This window comes from Bacillus rossius, assembly GCF_032445375.1.
Source record: "Bacillus rossius redtenbacheri isolate Brsri chromosome 4 unlocalized genomic scaffold, Brsri_v3 Brsri_v3_scf4_2, whole genome shotgun sequence".
NCBI classification, from domain to species: domain Eukaryota; kingdom Metazoa; phylum Arthropoda; class Insecta; order Phasmatodea; family Bacillidae; genus Bacillus; species Bacillus rossius.
The window spans coordinates 6,635,897-6,654,399 of NW_026962011.1; the positions used below are offsets into that span (position 1 = coordinate 6,635,897).

At 39.1% G+C, this 18,503-nt stretch overlaps 1 protein-coding gene across 16 annotated transcripts in view; it reads right to left on the bottom strand.

Annotated features, from left to right (window-relative positions):
* Window positions 1-18,503, bottom strand: part of LOC134542455 (DNA-binding protein Ewg-like) — an 88,794-nt gene that overhangs the window by 33,951 nt on the left and 36,340 nt on the right. For 10 of the 16 annotated variants that reach the window (XM_063386731.1, XM_063386737.1, XM_063386732.1 and 7 more), the window contains exon 6: window positions 8,953-9,102. In XM_063386731.1, the coding sequence (XP_063242801.1) occupies window positions 8,953-9,102 (150 nt within the window). Of the gene's footprint in view, window positions 1-8,829; window positions 9,103-18,503 lie in introns of all 16 variants that reach the window. The other 6 variants (XM_063386730.1, XM_063386739.1, XM_063386729.1 and 3 more) reach the window with 3 other exon arrangements.

Sequence of the window (18,503 nt, forward strand, 5' to 3'; positions counted from 1 at the left end):
AAAATTGCCTTTATTATTTCAAAAAAATAATTTAAAACTCCAAGCAAATGTAAGAACACGTCTTCTAGCCTATAATGGCAGATTATAATGCCGTGTCCGAATTCGCCTGAAGAATATACTTGTATATACTTTGGAAGTGACGTCGCAAGGCTGTCAAAAATGGACGTGAATTATGCTATGCAATACGCAAGTAAATGAATCTGTGTAATTCTCGCGTACTTCCAGTTGAAAATACGTTTTCATTTGAAAAATGTTTGGTCATATTTTATATATCATTTAAATAATTTAAGAGGTCGTAAAATAAATATCATTTATTTTGTATTTGACTGGTATAAATAAATAAATTGACAAACACATGTACATATTTAGCCTACCAATCGTTACTACAAAACAAAAGTAAAACAATAATGTAAGTTGCCGTAAGTTCACGTGACAGCGATGAAGTGTTAAAAAAAAAGGACTAATTTCACATGCGTTTAAAAATAAAATCTAAACATCTTTTTCGGCTGGCTAAACATTGAACCTATCCGGATTCGTCAAAGGCAAGTGAAGACGCAAGGTTGCAAACATGTAACTGCATTACTTTCTGATTAATTTTAATAAAATTATGCATATATCCAAAAAATGTTCAGTTAAAATTAGTATTGTACTGGTGTTTGTATTAAAATATAATGTAGACCGGATATATTTTTATTGTGTTTTAAGATTTGTTGACTTTTGTGCCTCATGTAGGTACTTTTGGTGAAAAGTGAAAATGTAATTATGTATTATTATCAGGGCCCAAAGCATAACTATATGTTCGTTGGCCGAAAATGAATTGTAGTTATACTTGTATATCTAAGAAAAAGATTTGTATTTTGTATGAATGTAAGTATTTTATTATGTAAATTTTATTACTTAAAAAAATATTTCGTACTCATAATATCTAGTTTCCATTTGTCTTAAGACATAATCAAATGATACACTAAGCAAAAAATATTTATTGGTTCACAATTTTTCATTGTTACAATATTTTAAAATTTAAATTTGCTATTCAGCAATATCAACTTCTAAAACGTGAGTAAAAATTATCATTAAATTATATCAATGGCATATTTATTGCATTAGTATTCCTTGCTCCTAATCACTTACTCTGGTTGATTACCTTCTGTATAACCTGAGTGATTGTAATTTATGTACACCTTTTCCCCACTAAGACGATTCAGGTGCAGATTCTGGAACAGTGTTTTTTTATGTACAGATGTGTCAATAAATCCATCAGTTTGTGGGTGGTGTTGGGGGAGGGGGTAATTACTACTCTTAAAATATCACTTTATCTGTATTCACGATAAAATATCCTTTGGTTAGCTCCCTTATACAACCTATGACGTGTAGCCTACTCCTTAGATATTTTACTTCCAACACGTTTGATTGCGTAGAGAAGGCGATTCTTCGAGTATGTGGTCCTTTCAGAATTAAATTATTATTATTATTAGTTACAACTGATGTTTATTTCGAGCATCTTTGACTTCCAGTTTATACATAAAAGACGAACTACCAGTGATGCTTGACGTCACCAGTAGGGATAGCGTGAAGGAGCTCCTCATTTCACCAGACGCGACTGACATACACAAGTATTTATATTGCAATAATAAATTACTAAATTATAGCTTAATTTTCGAAAATATGATTATGTTTTTTACAAGAAGTACGAATGCCAGGACATTTACTAATATCGTTTTTAAACATCACATATAAAAAAGGAAGTGTAATCAAAAGCCACAAGCTGCAGGTCAGCTAAAAAAGCAAACCAAACATTTTTCTAGCTCTAGCCTCATGTATACATACTTAAAAACATAATACATTTAAAACACTAAAATTATTGCAATAACCTGCAATATTTTGAAGACAGATATTCAGCTACAAAAAATTCTCCGATAGTATAAAAAGTTCGCCTGTATATATAGTTGCACAGAAAAATACAGTCCTAATCAGATATAAAATATAGCAAATAATACCGCTTTGCAACATAACGTCATGCTATTAGGTGGTCAACGTTTAACTGTTTGTGTAATACACATACGCACACACCTGTGACAAAATGGGTAAAGAAATAAAATTTGTAGAAGCGCAAAACCTTTGTTGTACACACACACAGTTAAATATTTTTTTTTACGGGGGCAGGAAAACTACATTACTGGTCAACTTATTTGAATGTAGTGGTTAGCTGTGAACGAGCGTTCTTGCAAAAGAGATCAAATCTGATAGTTTTGGCCACATAATCAACACAGTAAAACATACAATTTGTATATCGTATATGTGTAGTGCACCAAATTAATATTTATTATAATTACCTTGGGTTGCACTCGGTTACGTACGGGTTTCTAACTGAAATGTACCAAAAATAGTAATATTTATTCTCTTGCGCTTTGTTGAGGATTCAGTATTCTTGGGTGGGTGTGAGGGACATGGACAGAGAGGCAAAGGGATTGGAAATCTAATACTAGCCGAGGCAGAGTACACCCTTCCTCCACCCCCCTCTCCCTGACCGGTCGTAAACATGACTCCCCGCTGGGCGATAAGAATTCTGAGAACAGCGTCCTCTTTCCCACCCCCCTTCCTTTTCCGCGCGTCTCTACATCGTTCACCCGTACTGCTAGTGCGCTCTGTTGAGGACTTAGGTAACTACGCGTGTCTTTGCCCGCTCGCGATAAACTCAGGATCTTAGCCTTAAGCCACGCCTCTGCCTCTCTCCCCCCCTCCTGATGAAGCGCTGCCTCTCCCCCCTGCGGACTCGCTGCTTCTCTCTCCCTCCTGCCGCGTCGCTGCCTCCCCCGTCATTCGAACAAAGACGCACAACTTGAAAAGAAAAATCTATTTTTTCCTCCAAATTCGCGTATAGGCCCCCTCCCCTTTTTTGGAGTCAAAAATTGGGGAAAAAAGGGGGGCCTTTACGCGAGTAAATACGGTATTTGATACATTAAGTCAAAATAATTTTTTAGTGGGATTCTGATGCTCAATCTTACCATTCAAATTCAAGTATAATTCCTATTCAAATCAAACTAAAATCTGATATTCATACAGGCCTAGTTTTTATACAAACAGGACCATTATCTCACATATTAAAACAATAAATACATCCAGTCTTGCAGTATTTCACAATTTACTGTGTTCAAAGTTTAACATTAAAGATTTAGTTCTTTGGCAAGAGATGAGCATATTGAATCATCTCTAAATGTCCACTTTTTAACACTGCATCACACGCAATCGATCTGACAGATACATGCCTTTGTTTTCTTGAGTTTATTTTTAAATGGCTCTTGTTACAACACTGATATTTTGGGTACCTTATCAGAATACGATACTGCTTTTGGTGTCAGGGGGGTTCCCAAGTTACTCCTTTTCTCAGCACGTAGATAGCAGTATTGTATCTGAGAGATACATTGCGTGTAGTTGTGCGAGCTCAGTGAAGAACTTGATGTAAATTTTTGGACATACGCCATTGCTAACAACTTTTTCTGTTGAAGAAAAACTAAAAAATAAAATAAAGAAAGAAATAAAAAACACCAAAAAAGAAAAAATAAGAAAAAAAAAACACAAAATTAAGCAAACAATTGCTTTTGTCAACAAGAAAATGAACACCACAAAATATTCTGTAACAGGAATATGGTCAACAAACAAAAAAAAAAAAAAACAAAGAAAAATGTACTAAGAGAACGAAAAAAATAACCACAAATGATGACAACACAAAAATATTGAACCCAAAATAATTCAGCACAACAGTTGAAACGAGACAAAAACACGACAAAACGAAAAGACAAACGAACACAATAGTTTTACCAAAACAGAAACAAGCGACATTTCGGGAACTGCTATCTGCTCCCGTCCTCAGGCAGAGACGCACATGGTACCGAATCACAGGTGCGACTGAGAAGGGGCTGGAAAATGAGGGTATTTATCAGAGAAAGGGCTACATCATGCTCAGCCATTGGCTGTGCACCATGGAGTTAAAGCAGATTGGTTATGGTAGGTTGAGTATTGGATATTGTTTTGTGCTGCAGGGATGTTTCTATCTTTATCAAAGGGATCCACATATTTTTTTAATTCAATGCTCTGCTGGCTGAAAATATTTTTATTGCTAATAATGAAGGCTGATTCTTTGATTTTCCTTTTTATTTTATCGGATTCCTGTATGAGTGGTGTGGAGTCTTCCCAGAGAATTTTGTGGCTATTTTCCCATGTATGTTCAGCAAGTCTGGATTTTAGGGTTTCACCCTTCTTGCAATTGTTTTTGTGTTCTTTCATTCGGGTGGATAGAGCTCTGCCAGTTTCACCTATGTACATGTGGCCACATTCACAGGGGATCTGATACACACAGTTGTGAGTTTGTAATTTTTCTGTGGCTGGTTTCACCTTGGTAACAATACTTTTAATAGTAGATTTAGAACGGAATGCTGATTGAAGTCCATATTTGTTTCCCAGGCGTCTTATTTTTTCTGAAAGACCTTGAACATACGGAATGACTAGGGTTCCTGCAGGTTTCTCAGTTTCTGTGGATTTGAGTGTTTTGTTGGATTTCATATGCTGTTCCTACCATAACTCAACCTACCATAACCAATCCGCTTTAACTCCATGGTGCACAGCCAATGGGGAGACAGCTCGCCTGCCATTGGCTGAGCATGATGTAGCCCTTTCTCTGATAAATACCCTCATTTTCCAGCCCCTTCTCAGTCGCACCTGTGTTTCCGTACCATGTGCGTCTCTGCCTGAGGACGGGAGCAGATAGCAGTTCCCGAAACGTCGCTTGTTTCTGTTTTGGTAAAACTATTGCGTTCGTTTGTCTTTTTGTTTTGTCGTGTTTTTGTCTCGTTTCTACTGTTGTGCTGAATTATTTTGGGTTCAATATTTTTGTGTTGTCATCATTTGTGGTTATTTTTTTCGTTCTCTTAGTACATTTTTCTTTGTTTTTCTTTGTTTGTTGACCATATTCCTGTTACGGAATATTTTGTGGTGTTCATATCCTTGTTGACAACAGCAATTGTTTGCTTAATTTTGTGTTTTTTCCCCCTTTTTTTGTTTTTTTATTTATTTCTTTCTTTATTTTATTTTTTAGTTTTTCTTTAACAGAAAAAGTTCTTAGCAATGGCGTATGTCCAAAAACTTACATCAAGGCATGCACTCCCATTGCACAAATCTTTTAAAGGTAACCTGAGTGAAGAAATTGCAATGGGGCGAACTGGTCGTATTTTCGACCTGTTTAAAGAAAGAGACCTCGAAGAAGTGCACCGTTTGTTGTTCGCAGATGATAGCGATAGCGAAGATGACAATTTTAGCGATAGTTATGTATGGTTCAGATAGTGATTTTGTTGAAGAAAGAGTGGAAAATTCTGACACTGACCATGAATGTGAAGTTGTTGTGAGTATAGCTGATGAAGAACCACGGCACTGTAGGTAGTTTTATTTATACAGGTAATTTTTTTTTCTGTAGCAACATAAAATTTGAAAAATGAATATTGAATTTTTTATTTTTTATGTCACTGAATAAATGTGCTGCAATATATCATTTTTTGTGTAGATTATTTCACCATTTTACATTGCTTTACTATCCAGTATAGAGAAATGTTGCACTCTTAGTTGTTTTTTCATTCATGTGTTATAATAATTATTTCCATTTCATGCACTTTCTTTTCAGGGAAAGATAATTCCAAATGGAGTGCTCGTGAGCCAGCTAGGAACACCAGAACCAGATCACACAACTTGCTTGTTCATCTAACAGGAGTTCGTGGTAAAGCTGTAGGCGCAAAACACCAGAGGATTTTTGGTATTGTATCATTGATGATTCTATGCTAAACATTATTGTTGAACATACAAACCAGTACATAGATTCTATCAAGGGGAAATATTCTCGGTGAAAGAGCCTGCAAGAATACCAATAAAATAGAGATAAAAGCATTCATTGGCTTACTATACCTGGCGAGTTTGCTGCGAAACAACCGGCTACATGTAAGAGATTTGTGGAGTTCAGATGGAATGGGTGTCGAGATGTTTCGTACTGTGATGTCCGTCAACAGATTCTGTTTTTTGATTCGCTGCATGCGCTTTGACGACAAGGACACAAGAGAACTAAGAAAGAAAACTGATAAATTGGCTGCAGTGTGTGACATTTTTACACAATTTGTTGATAACTGTAAGGCATGCTATTCTCTTGGAGAAAATGTAACAATTGATGAGAAACTGGAAGTTTTTAGAGGGCGATGTGGATTTCGACAATATATCCCATCAAAACCAGCTAAGAATGGGATCAAAATTTTTGCTCTGGTGGATGCAAAAATGTATTATGCGAGCAATCTTGAAGTGTATGTTGGACAGCAGCCTGATGGGCCATTCAAAAATGGCAACAGTGGTAGTGAAATTGTCATGAGGCTTTCAGAACATATTTATGGTAGTGATAGAAATATAACTGGTGATAATTGGTTTACTAGTGTGGAACTCATAGAAAAGTTGAAAAAACATACGCTTAGTTACGTTGGCACCATTAGGAAAAATAAGCGAGAGCTGCCTGTTGAATTTGTTTCTGCTAGAGATAGAGAGCCACGAAGTAGCATCTTTGGCTTTCGAAATGAAATGACTTTAGTGTCATATGTGCAAAAACAGGTAAAAACAGTTGTTCTTCTGTCAAGCCATCATTATAATGCAGCAATTGATGAAGAGAGTGGTGACCTTAGGAAACCAGAAATCATAACGTTTTATAATGCTACCAAATCAGGTGTCGATGTCTTGGATGAAATGACTGCAACTTACAACGTTACTAGAAATACAAGGCGCTGGCCGATGGTAGTTTTTTACAGCATGTTGAATATTGCAGCTGCTGTAAATGCTCAAGTTATTTATTTGGGCAACAAAAATGAAAGCAAATATAGGAGACAGTTTCTGAAACAGTTAGTGCGAGATTTGACAGCCGAGCATATAGAGCATCGAGCACAAAGTACCAAAGGGATTCCATCATCATTGCAACTGAGGTTACAAGGGCGAAATGAACAGGAGAAGATCGAATCAGGCAGAGAAGAATATGGGAAGAGGAAAAGATGTGAACCTTGTTTTACCACAAAGAAAACTCGCCTTACCAAATATCATTGCATAAAATGCAATAAGTGGTTGTGTCTGCAACATGCAAAAATTGTGTGCTCAGACTGTGCAACGAACAGAACTGTATTTTCCCAGTTTTTAGCCGATCGTTCTTTTAGACTAAATCGTTTATACCAATAATTCAGTATTCCTTTACTTTTCAATAATGTATACATGCTATTGTGGTAAATGAAATTGTTCCAAAAATACTTGTATTTGCGAGATAAACTGTGTGTGATCAAAAAGAATTGAAATGGGTAGTAAAACATAAGAGGGATGTTTCATTATTGCACAGGAACAAGAATAAACAAAATATAATATACTCAAAAAGAAACATATATGGGACGAGAAGAATAAGTGAATATAGCTTTTGAACGAATATCTGAGTAAATACCGTAACAAAAAAGTGAAACGGTATAAGTGTTTGTAAAACTTATATAACTAAAGTATGTAATGATTACCATGTAAACAAATGAGTAAATTAATTTTTTTAACTCGCAAGTCGACTCAAACATTTGTTTACTATTATGTACAATTTACTTTTTAAAGATATAAGTGATGTTTATTAATATATGTATCTGGTAGATACATTGCGTGTAACCATGGTAAAATTTAAATTCGTGTAACGCAGTGTTAATGGTATAATTCTCTTATACAAGTAACTTTGGACTGGGGTATAATCACATGTTAACATTTTAAAATTTTAAAATTTTTGTTGGAAATAATTCTATTAAACAAACAGTACAACTTTCAAACAATTGCTTACGTTTAGAAACACAAATAGGAAATAGGTTACCAATGGGTCCGTTGCAATGTTTGGAAATTCAGTGCTGCCAACTACCTTCCCAAAAAAATTTTATTGTAGTAACACTAGCATCAGGGAACAAATAAGAAGTCACCATGTTTAAAAAAATTTGTTACATTGGTTAATTAACTGAATTTTTTAAACTATGGCCCAGAAATCTACTGTTTATTTATGTACCAACTGCGTTTACAAACTAATTTCATGCATAATACATTAAAGCTTAAAGGAGAGATATATAAAACCGAAAAGATGCCATATTGTTTCAACATAATTTTCAAGCTCACGTCATCAAAGTTTTAGTTTATGGCCGTACGGTTTAACATGACACACAGTATAAAAAAATTTGGAAATGAAGGTTGTTTATAATGGCAAACAAAGCTTTGGTGGCCACAGCAATAACATTTATTTTTCAAAATAATCATCTTCAACTTTAAGTGATCCATTTAAACTTTTTATGCCATAAATTGTGGAAAATGCCTTAGCTTAAATTGGGAAAGTAGTGCATCAAAACTATAGGGAAGATTACGGCACAAGTAAAAAAAACATGTTCAATAAGGGAATTCGTAAATCCTGGGTATGTAAAAAATGGTTCTACTGTAGTTTTAACTGCACACCAAATGAGCATATGTAAAATGTGAAATGTAACCTGTTAAAAAAAATAAGGAAACACTACTGAAATAGAAAGGAAATATAAACTAAAAGCACCGGCAGTGCAGTAATGCCAGCTTCAACAGCCAGAATCATGAATTTAACTCAATTGATGCTGGATTAGAGAATGTGACGCATGATGGACCTTCCTTCCACTGCACTACACCAACACCCACAAGTATGCCGAGTTCTGAGGGGGAGGAGGCAGGGCGAACAGGGCAGCGGGTGGCGCGTAACACGGCCACGAACACGACACGACAGCAGCGGCAAACCTGTGCCGAGGTGGCAAGGGGGGAAGCCGCCGCGGTCAGTTGAGTGACCGTCGACTGGACGACCCCGGGGGCGGGGCCCGCCGGCTGCAGTTTGTGGCCGTGCAACTTGAGCACGGTGCCCACCGTTCCGGTCCCGGCGCCGCCCCCCGACACGCCGGGCTTTTCGTCGTCCTCGCTGAACGCTGGCAGCAGGTCCTCCCGGCCATGGTACTTGTAGCAGTTGATCACGATCTGACGCAGCGCATGCGTCCACGAGATCTGCAAATTACGGCACTACATCTCACATATACATGCTCCCTTACTGCGGGATTGAAGCTACTAGTACCTTACGTCTCCCGTTTCCTACCTCGCGTAAAAGTACAGGCTTCCGTAATTAATGCAATAAGTGTAGTTTAAGTGTGGTCTAAAAACCAAAATAGCTGGGTAACTTCTGCCCATCCTGTGCATATCAATGACATCCATCAGCAAACAAACTGTATAAAAAGTGAATGACCAATTAACAGAGTTCCCACGCACTTAATTCAGTCAATTTTTCTGTTATTCTTGTCCCACCAAAAAGTTTTTTCGTGTTATATTGGTCTAAAGATGTGTTTAAAGACACATTATTATCAAAAGACATTTCAACAAATATGCATACATAACATTCAATATTGATTTTAAACTTAATGTTTTTCTCCGAACATATAGTTAGCACTGTAATTTCCATCAACCTGAAGATGTACATGTGTGATAAAAACTTACAATACGTAATTGACTTATTGATTGTGGTGATTTGAGACTATAGCCAGGGACCCAAAAAAAATTGGTAAATAAAATTGACCAAAAGTGATGTTAAGAAAGGTAAAAGCAGTGCAAAAATTCAGTGTAAAAACATAAAAGTGGGGCAAAAAAAAAAGGCGTAAAAATTATGTTATTCCTAAAAGTAGATTATAATTATGTATTATTATTTTTCTTTATTTCTTAAAATTTGTATTCTATTTAGTCTATGCATTAAACCTTACCAATTTTATTTGGTAAAAATTTACAGAACATGTAGCATTGCAAACCCCTGCCCTCCCCAACTTCACAGAGTATTTTTGAGTATTTTTATACTATTATATTTTCCAGTAAGACAGTGTATCAGCTGATTATATAGTCCAAGGTCGTAACCAAATTTCTTCATACTTATATTTTATAATTCTTAATATTCCTATAATTAATTTTGATACTATGTTATTTTATTCAGAAAAGCTGTTACTATGATTTTACTGGTTCTCACTTTGTTGCTACGTTATTATTGGTTTAAATGCATTGTTTTTTATGCCAGTAGTTTATATTGGATTTATTTGAAAGCTATAAGTATGTTTATATAATATTGTGTATTGTTTTGGTAAAAGGAAAGACAAGAGAAATATGCGCAACTCGACGGCACCGATTTTTTAAACTTTTTTTTTGTGCCCAGACATTCTGGTGTATACTGTATGTTATTCTTACGACGAGAAAAACTGCAGATGTCCTTTCCCGAAGAGACTTTAATTTTATTAATTTTTTACAGCAGCCAATCAGAAAAAACTGTTTTTAATGGTTTATTTTTAAAAGGAAACCCCTTGTTTGTACACTGCTGTGATTTTGAACTATGTTGTGCTGTGATTGGTTGTTGGGGTCATGGTGGTGGGTTAACCTTTTGTCTTTAGTCATTATATATTGCAGTGACATCAATTTCCACAGAGAATATTTTTTTCTTTATTAACAAATGTAAAAAAAGTGTACATAGAATACTTAGATGTAGGATTATTTATGACTAGAAATGAATATGGTGACTGAATCAGGGTGTTTCATTACTTCCAATTGCCTAAACGTCTGAAAGAAAAACAAGTTTAAGCACAAGTTTTCATAATTTGCTATCTAATTTCCATATTTATTTTTAATGATGGTATACTTGGCTATGTTCAAAAATATTTTCCTTTAAAAACTAATGTTAATCTTAACTGTATGGCTGGAATGATGTGCTAATCAGAACTTTACATTGTAGTGTTTTGGAAGATTGTGTCAAAACACATCAACATTTGAGGTTCCAAATCAACAAAAAAACTCTAATGATAGTAATTACAAATTCAATGTTTTACACTATGCTGAACAGAGCAACAACTTTGCAGTAGCATACCGAACATAGAGTATGTGAGAAGAATGTGCAGTGGTGAAAACTGTATATGAATAAGCTTCAAAAATTAGGGTAATTTTTTGTTTTTAGGTGGTGGGAATCAAAACATTTGCGTTGGCTTGCATTTATGGTTGGCCTTTATTCATGTAAATAGTTAAAAGCACCGAGTCTAGAGTTGTGTCAAACAAAACATAATTGACAGTTGGGGTGTGCGAATAGTGGATTTTGATGGTCAAATATTTTTGAATCGAAACGTAAAATTTTCGAATAGAATGCGAATAGTTTCGAAGTCAAATAGTTGTAATATCTCTCTCTCTCTCTCTTTGTGTGTGTGTGTGTGTGTGTGTGTGAGTGTGTGTGTAGTGTGAGTGTGAGTGTGAATGTGAGTGTGAGTGAGAGTGTGAGAGAGAGAGTGAGTGAGAGTGTGAGAGAGTGAGTGTGAGTGTGTGTGAGTGTGTGTGAGTCTGAGTGTGAGTGTGAGTGTGAGTGTGTGAGTGTTTTTTTTATATGTTACCACACTGAACAATGGCGGGTTTTCATATATTTAGTTTACACAAGATATTTTCTGTGAATGAAACCACAAAAAAAAGTTCACTTAGTATTTTTAAGAGTGTGTGTTTTTTTTTATATGTTACCACACTGAACAATGGCGGGTTTTCATATATTTAGTTTACACAAGATATTTTCTGTGAATGAAACCACAAAAAAAAGTTCACTTAGTATTTTTAAGTGTTATTGAGGGCATGAATTTTTATTTCATATATAATAATATTTAATAATTGAAATCTATTGTTTTTCCTTTCTGTTACCACAATGGAAAAACTTGGATTAAAAAAATGCCTAGCATGGGAAATTAATTTCATGGTACTTCAAACATATATGACCCGAAAAACTCCGTGATTAACTTCAATACTCAAACCGAGTATATAAAAAGGTTATCATTGAATAAAATATTTAAAACAGTTAATTTTAACGATTTTGTAAACGATTGCAACCGTTCATAAAAAATACGGTAGTCGTTGGCATTCCCGCTAACTCGTTTGGAAATGGCGTCGTGTTTCGTGTTTATGTTTACCGTCTGGCTTTTGAAACAAGTTGGTATAATGTAGGATGATATTTGTTTGGTTTTTTTCTTGAATGGAACCTTTTAAAAATACATTGCGGTTATGTTAGTAAGAATGTATAAATACTAAGGATAGGACGATTCCAAAATTTTCGATTCCGATACCCGATTAGCGATTCCTTAAAAAATCGTTCGATTCTCGATACTCGATTCTCACCTAGTTAACTTAATATTAAATAATTCAAATTCTATTTGCAACATTTTTTTTCCAGCTTTCAATACATATATGATGTAGCATACATCATAAATTCATATTTATCAAATTTGAGTACACAAATAAGTTATTAACATTAACTCATATAATTGTTTTGTAGCAGTTTGAACTGCGCGCGCCGCATCGGCATCCAGCACTCCGCTCCCCTCCTCCTTCTCCCTCCTTTTCCCCCCTCCTAGTGGTTGTTCTATGTCTACTCGTTCACCCCCCCCTCCTTGATTGACGCTTGCGCGCGCTGCGGCGCGATCTTATAAATTGAGCTGCAACCAGGTCAGGAGCCTCTTTCTTGCTTCTGGTTTTAGTCAGGCTCGGTTGTCAGCAGTAGCTGATCTGTTGTAATCTACTAGCACGTAGTCCGTTAGGTTCAGTTTGAACTACGTGGGTGTGCGACCTCAGGGAAAAATGTAAGTTGGTTTGAGTTGTGTGTGAGGCGGTGGCCCTTACCTTAATGTAGTCATTTATTCTTGAATTGGTTTGTCTAAATTCCTTTTCGGCCGCCACATTGAAAATTGTTTAGTTTGGACTATGCATTATATGCGTTAATGCATTAACGTAACTTCACTGTCAACTGTCGAGGAGGACGCAAATGTGGCGACCCTTCGTGGATTGCTCGTCAGGCACGTGCGCGGCGCCTGGGAGTCGTCAGACGAGGTACCGTCTCGGCAATTCCCCACCCCCGCTAATCCAGTTGGGAATAATTCTAGATTTAATGAAAAGATTTTTTTTTCGAATTTGAAACTTCTCCCACGTCTTGATAGTTGTGAACCGCATGCGGTTCTTGATTTTCTGAGTGCCGCAGCACGTTTAGCTGGTTTAAAGTTAGTCAGTGAGGCGAAGTTTTTGAAAGCTCTCTTGAGCCTGTGTGGAGCGGCGTTTTTGCCACTGCTCACTGACGTCGTCAATCAGAATCAGACATTCGCACAGTTCAAGACGTCTGTGCTACAGTTTGCCTGTCCGCCACGTGTGCTAGAAACGTGTAAATGTGAACTTGTATTCAGGTTTCAGAGGCCTGATGAGCCCCTGTTGCAATTCATTAATTCTGTTGCGGCCTATGCTGAGGTACTGGAGTTGAACCTCCCTGAGGCGGAATTAACGCAAACTATTGTCAGCAACGTGTCTCCGCTAGTGTTACAGCATAGTGCCATGCTTAGCCCTCCTCCAGTCTGAGTGCTCTCCGTAAGTGGAGCGCAGAAGTGGAGAATAGATTGCTAGCTGTCAAAAAATATCACGAGGATTTTCACTCCAAGCCCACCCCAGACAGTTTTGTTCCTGTTTCTAATTCTAATTCTCATTCTAATTCTAAACTCAATTCAGTTTACATCTCAAGTCAACACCGTACCCGCTCGCGCGGTGCGCGCAACGCGGCAAGTTGAGTGCGTGGCTAGTGTAAGTGATCCCTCTGTCGGGGCGAGTTTTGCCGCCAGCAGACATCATGAGTTTGCTAATGCGCCCACCCCGTCCTCTAACCGTCCCAGGTGTGCCAACTGCTGTACTTACGGCCACGCGGTGTCTGAGTGCACGCAGCCCGCTGTGAGCCGTGAGCAGCGAAAATGTTTTCGTTGTAAGCGCACTGGGCATTACAGAAATAAATGTCCAGGAAACGGGCCTTGACCGGGCGTGCAAGTGGTCGCCACGATCGTTGCTTGAGGAAAGCCGCTCATTACTTTTACAATAATTTTGTACACGTTCGTCTGTTTGGAAATAATATTCCGACCTTAATTGATTCCGGTGCTACTCGTTCTTTGATTAGTTCCGAATTGTTTGATGCATGTTGCATCAAACATCCACGTTTGTTACACTGTGTATGCACCGGCTCTGACGTAAAAATTTGTGTCGCCAACGGCGTGATTGTCACGTCAGACGTAGAAGTTGAAATGCACATTGAGATCGCGGGTTTCTCTTGGAACTGGCACTTTAATGTTGTTCCCGGGTTATGTCACCCACTTATTCTAGGTTTAGATTCTCTGGGGAAGACACGATGTTTGTTAGACGTCGCTAACCAGGAACTGGTTTTTTTTTTTTCATCCTGCACGTAAAATTAAACTTATTCATCAGGAATCCGCTCCTATCGTCATGTCGTGCGCCGACAAGTCTGACGTCATTAGTAGGGACGCTGTCATTGCTGACGTCATGAACAGGTATTCTGACGTAATTTCCAACCGGATAGGCAGGTGTGACGTCATACCCTATAAATTTTATTTAAAGGACACGACTCCTGTTAGGGCTAAAGGACATAAAATTTCTCCTCCCAAATTGCAAAAGTTGAAAAACATTATCAATCGACTCCTAGAAGCAGGAGTTATTGCTCTGTCTGTTTCCGACTTTCAGTTCACCTTCCTTTTTTAGTCCCTAAAAAGGAAGCGGGGGAATTCCGGCTGGTACACAATTACAAGGAACTGAATGATAAAATTAAGGAGGACAGCTACGAGTTGCCGACCGTAGAGAGCGCCCTTCAACATTTAGGGAATGCCACAATATTTTCCATCATTGATTTAAATGCTAGTTTCCACCAATGTTTGTTGCATCCAGATTGTCGTAAATATACTGCATTTTCTACCCCGTGGGGGCAATTACAATTTAATTGTGTGCCTATGGGTGTGTCTTTTGGTAGCCAGGCGATGAGCCGAGTGCTAGATCACATTCTAAGCGACTTAAAATTTAAATCAGTCTTCAATTACATTGACAATATTATCGTCTACAGTGATAACCTGGAACAGCACAAGCAACATTTGTGTCAGGTGTTTGATCGTCTTAGAGCCGCTAACTTGACAGTTAATCAAGACAAAATTCATCTGGGAAAAGATTACGTAAAATTTTTAGGTTACATTATTTCGCAAGGCAAACTCATAATGGATTCCGATAAGGTTTCCCCCAACGTAAACTTTCCTCCTCCTAAGAATGTCAGAGGAGTTCAGAGATTTCTCTGCATGACGGGATATTATTCTCGTTTCATCCCCGATCACGCCGCAGTAAGTGGTCCGCTTAATAATTTACGTAAAAAGATTGTTGTTTTTGAGTGGGGCGACGCTCAACGGAAGGCCTTTGACAGTCTTGAGGCCTTGATCTCTTCTCCCCCTGTCTTGGTTCTACCTGATTTTCAACGCAGGTTCGCCCTCCAGCTAGATGCGTCAAGCATCGCGGTAGGTGCTGTATTGGGGCATATTGAAAACGATAGGTTGCGCCCTATTGCCTATGCCAGTAGAACACTTACTGACGGGGAACGACGTCTGGGTACCTATGAGAAGGAAGCCTTAGCATGTCTGTTTAGCGTCGAGAAATTCGCGTCATATCTCGATTGTCACGAATTCGATCTATTCACAGACAATCAAGCGCTCAGTTGGCTGTTTAACCATCCGAACCAGCTCGGTAAACTAGGGCGCTGGGTGTTAAGACTGTCCCGCTTCAAATTCAAACTGCATCATATTAAGGGTAGTGACAACGTTGTGGCAGATGCGCTTACGCGAATTTTTTCGCCTGATGAATTTGCGACTCGTGTTTCGTCTGCGGATGAAACACAGCCGATTTGTGCAGCTGTTTGCAAAGTATTTCCGGAATCATTTCTTAGTATTCATCAGTGTCAACAGGAGGATCCTTTGTGTGTTCAAATCCGGAAGGATTTGAGTGCCGGTAAAGCCGTGCCATATGTTGAGGAACAGGGTGTTGTTTACTATACCGGGACAACTGGTAGGCAAAGGAAGGCTGTTGTTCCTGCATCCCTCCGCCGTATGGTTTTGAAATATTTTCACGATTCCTTGTTGGGTGCACATTTGGGCATCGACAAAACGTTCCGTCGAATTAGTGCACATTTAGCTTGGCCTGAATTGCGAGCTAATGTACAAAAACACGTGCAAACTTGTCGAGATTGTCAAGTCTCGAAACCGTCGCAGTGTGCCAAAGTCAGCTTGTATTGTGCTGATTCTCCAGTTGCCCCCTGGCATATGCTTCACATTGACATTTTTGGTCCCCTAACACGTTCTAAAAAAAGTAACAACTGTATTTTGGTTATTCTGGACATTTTTTCGAAATTTGTGTTGTTAATCCCCTTAAAGAACATGAAAGCAAATAGCATTGTTATAGCCTTACGAGATCAGGTGTGGAAATTTTTTGGTGCTCCTGCCATGATCACGTGTGATAACGCACGTTACTTCCGCTCTGTACTGTTCAAAGACATGTGTTTTCAATGGGCCATTAAGCCTATTTACAGTAGTCCTTACCGTCCCCAGGGAAACCAATCAGAGCGATTCAATAAAGTGCTTAAGAGCATTCTTACTGCTTTCTACAGGGATGATCAGTCGCTATGGGACTGCGACCTGGATTTTATCAATGCAGGGCTTAATTCAGCTGTGCATTCCACTACTCGATTCCCTCCTTCAAATCCGTTTCTAGGTAGGGAGCTAACCCACCCTCTCCTTAACATGTGGGGACTGCCGCCCCTGGAGGCTGCCTCGGATGACGAGTCACTGGAGGCCGTGCTGGATAGTGTGGCTTGTAATCTCACGAAGGCTCGCAAGCAGTAGCTAGTTCATATAACGCTTCCCGGAGGCCTCATGGTTTTTCTGTTGGACAGCTGGTCCTAGTAAAGAATTTTTTGCTACCAAATAGGGCTGAAATCATTAATGTTAAATTAATACCGCCATATGTTGGACCTTTTATCATCAATAGATTTCTTAGTGAGAATACTGTGTTGATGCACAGGTCATCTGGTTCTAAAAAATTTAGAAAAACTCATGTCGGGCAGTTAAAAAAGTTTAATACTTAATTTGAAAGTTTGCTGTTGTTTTGGCATGCGCGTCTGGTTTAGTGTTTTTTTTTTTTTTTTTTTTCAGTTTGGTTTGGTTATCGTTTCTCCCCCCTCCTTCCTCGTCGCGGATGCCGTGCCCTCAAGAGGATCAGCGCAGCTACGGACCTGAGGCTCCTTCGCCTGCCCGCTCCGTCGTGGTCACTGGTGCCCGCCCGCTATTCGCTGCGTCTACGAGGCCGCCCGCCTCTTTCGCTGTCTGAGTCCGTGGATGCGTCCATGCGACTCCGTCATTCGGAGTTCCGCATCAGCATGCTGCTGTGCGGCTCTTCCCTGGCTCGCCCTGAGGTGCCTACCTGAGTCGCCGCGGTTGATGGATGCTGTCCCTGGGTGAGCGAGCGGCCGGCTGCTTTGCAGTGCTGGCGTGAGATTCCGTTCCGCCAGTCTGGAGCTGTGATGCATGCCGCATGCGAGCCTGCACGATGCATGCAATGGCATCTGGAAGCCCTCGTCCCCTGTGAGCATGCAACCCGCTCGACAGGGGTGCGAGGTGAAGAGTCGACCCTGCCAGGCGCCATCGGCGTCAGCTGCCTTGGGGATGCCTGCGGCAGTTGCGTCCGGAATTGCGTCTGTCTGTCGACGTACAAGCTTTGGAGCTCGTTGCAACAATTTGTTTAAAAAATGAACTTTCCTGGGACGTCCCTCAAGATCAAGAAAAGTCTTCAGCGCTGAAGATGCTCCTTTTGGTCTTTGTATTTGACCTATGTAATCCTTCAAGAATTCTGGGCCATTATATACGGCGTGTTAACCTTGTATGTTAATAAGTTTAGACTGACAGTTAAAATTGTGTTCATCTTGAAATTGAACTTTGACTTTGACATTGTCATGAAGCTGGAGAAGGCGGCGGGTACCGTGGTTTAAGGGCAGGGGAGTTGAAGCGGTTTGAACTGCGCGCGCCGCATCGGCCTCCGGCACTCCGCTCCCCTCCTCCTTCTCCCTCCTTTTCCCCCCTCCTAGTGGTTGTTCTGTCTACTCGTTCACCCCCCCTCCTTGATTGGCGCATGCGCGCGCTGCTGCGCGATCTTATAAATTGAGCTGCAACCAGGTCAGGAGCCTCTTTCTTGCTTCTGGTTTTAGTCAGGCTCGGTTGTCAGCAGTAGCTGATCTGTTGTAATCTACTAGCATGTAGTCCGTTAGGTTCAGTTTGAACTACGTGGGTGTGCAACCTCAGGGAAAAATGTAAGTTGGTTTGAGTTGTGTGTGAGGCGGTGGCCCTTACCTTAATGTAGTCATTTATTCTTGAATTGGTTTGTCTAAATTCCTTTTCGGCCGCCACATTGAAAATTGTTTAGTTTGGATTAATGCATTAACATGGTGGCCACTCACAGTCACCAAAAATATTCCCTGATTTTTCCCTGATTTCCCTGATTAAAAATTCAAAAGTTCCCTGAAATTTACA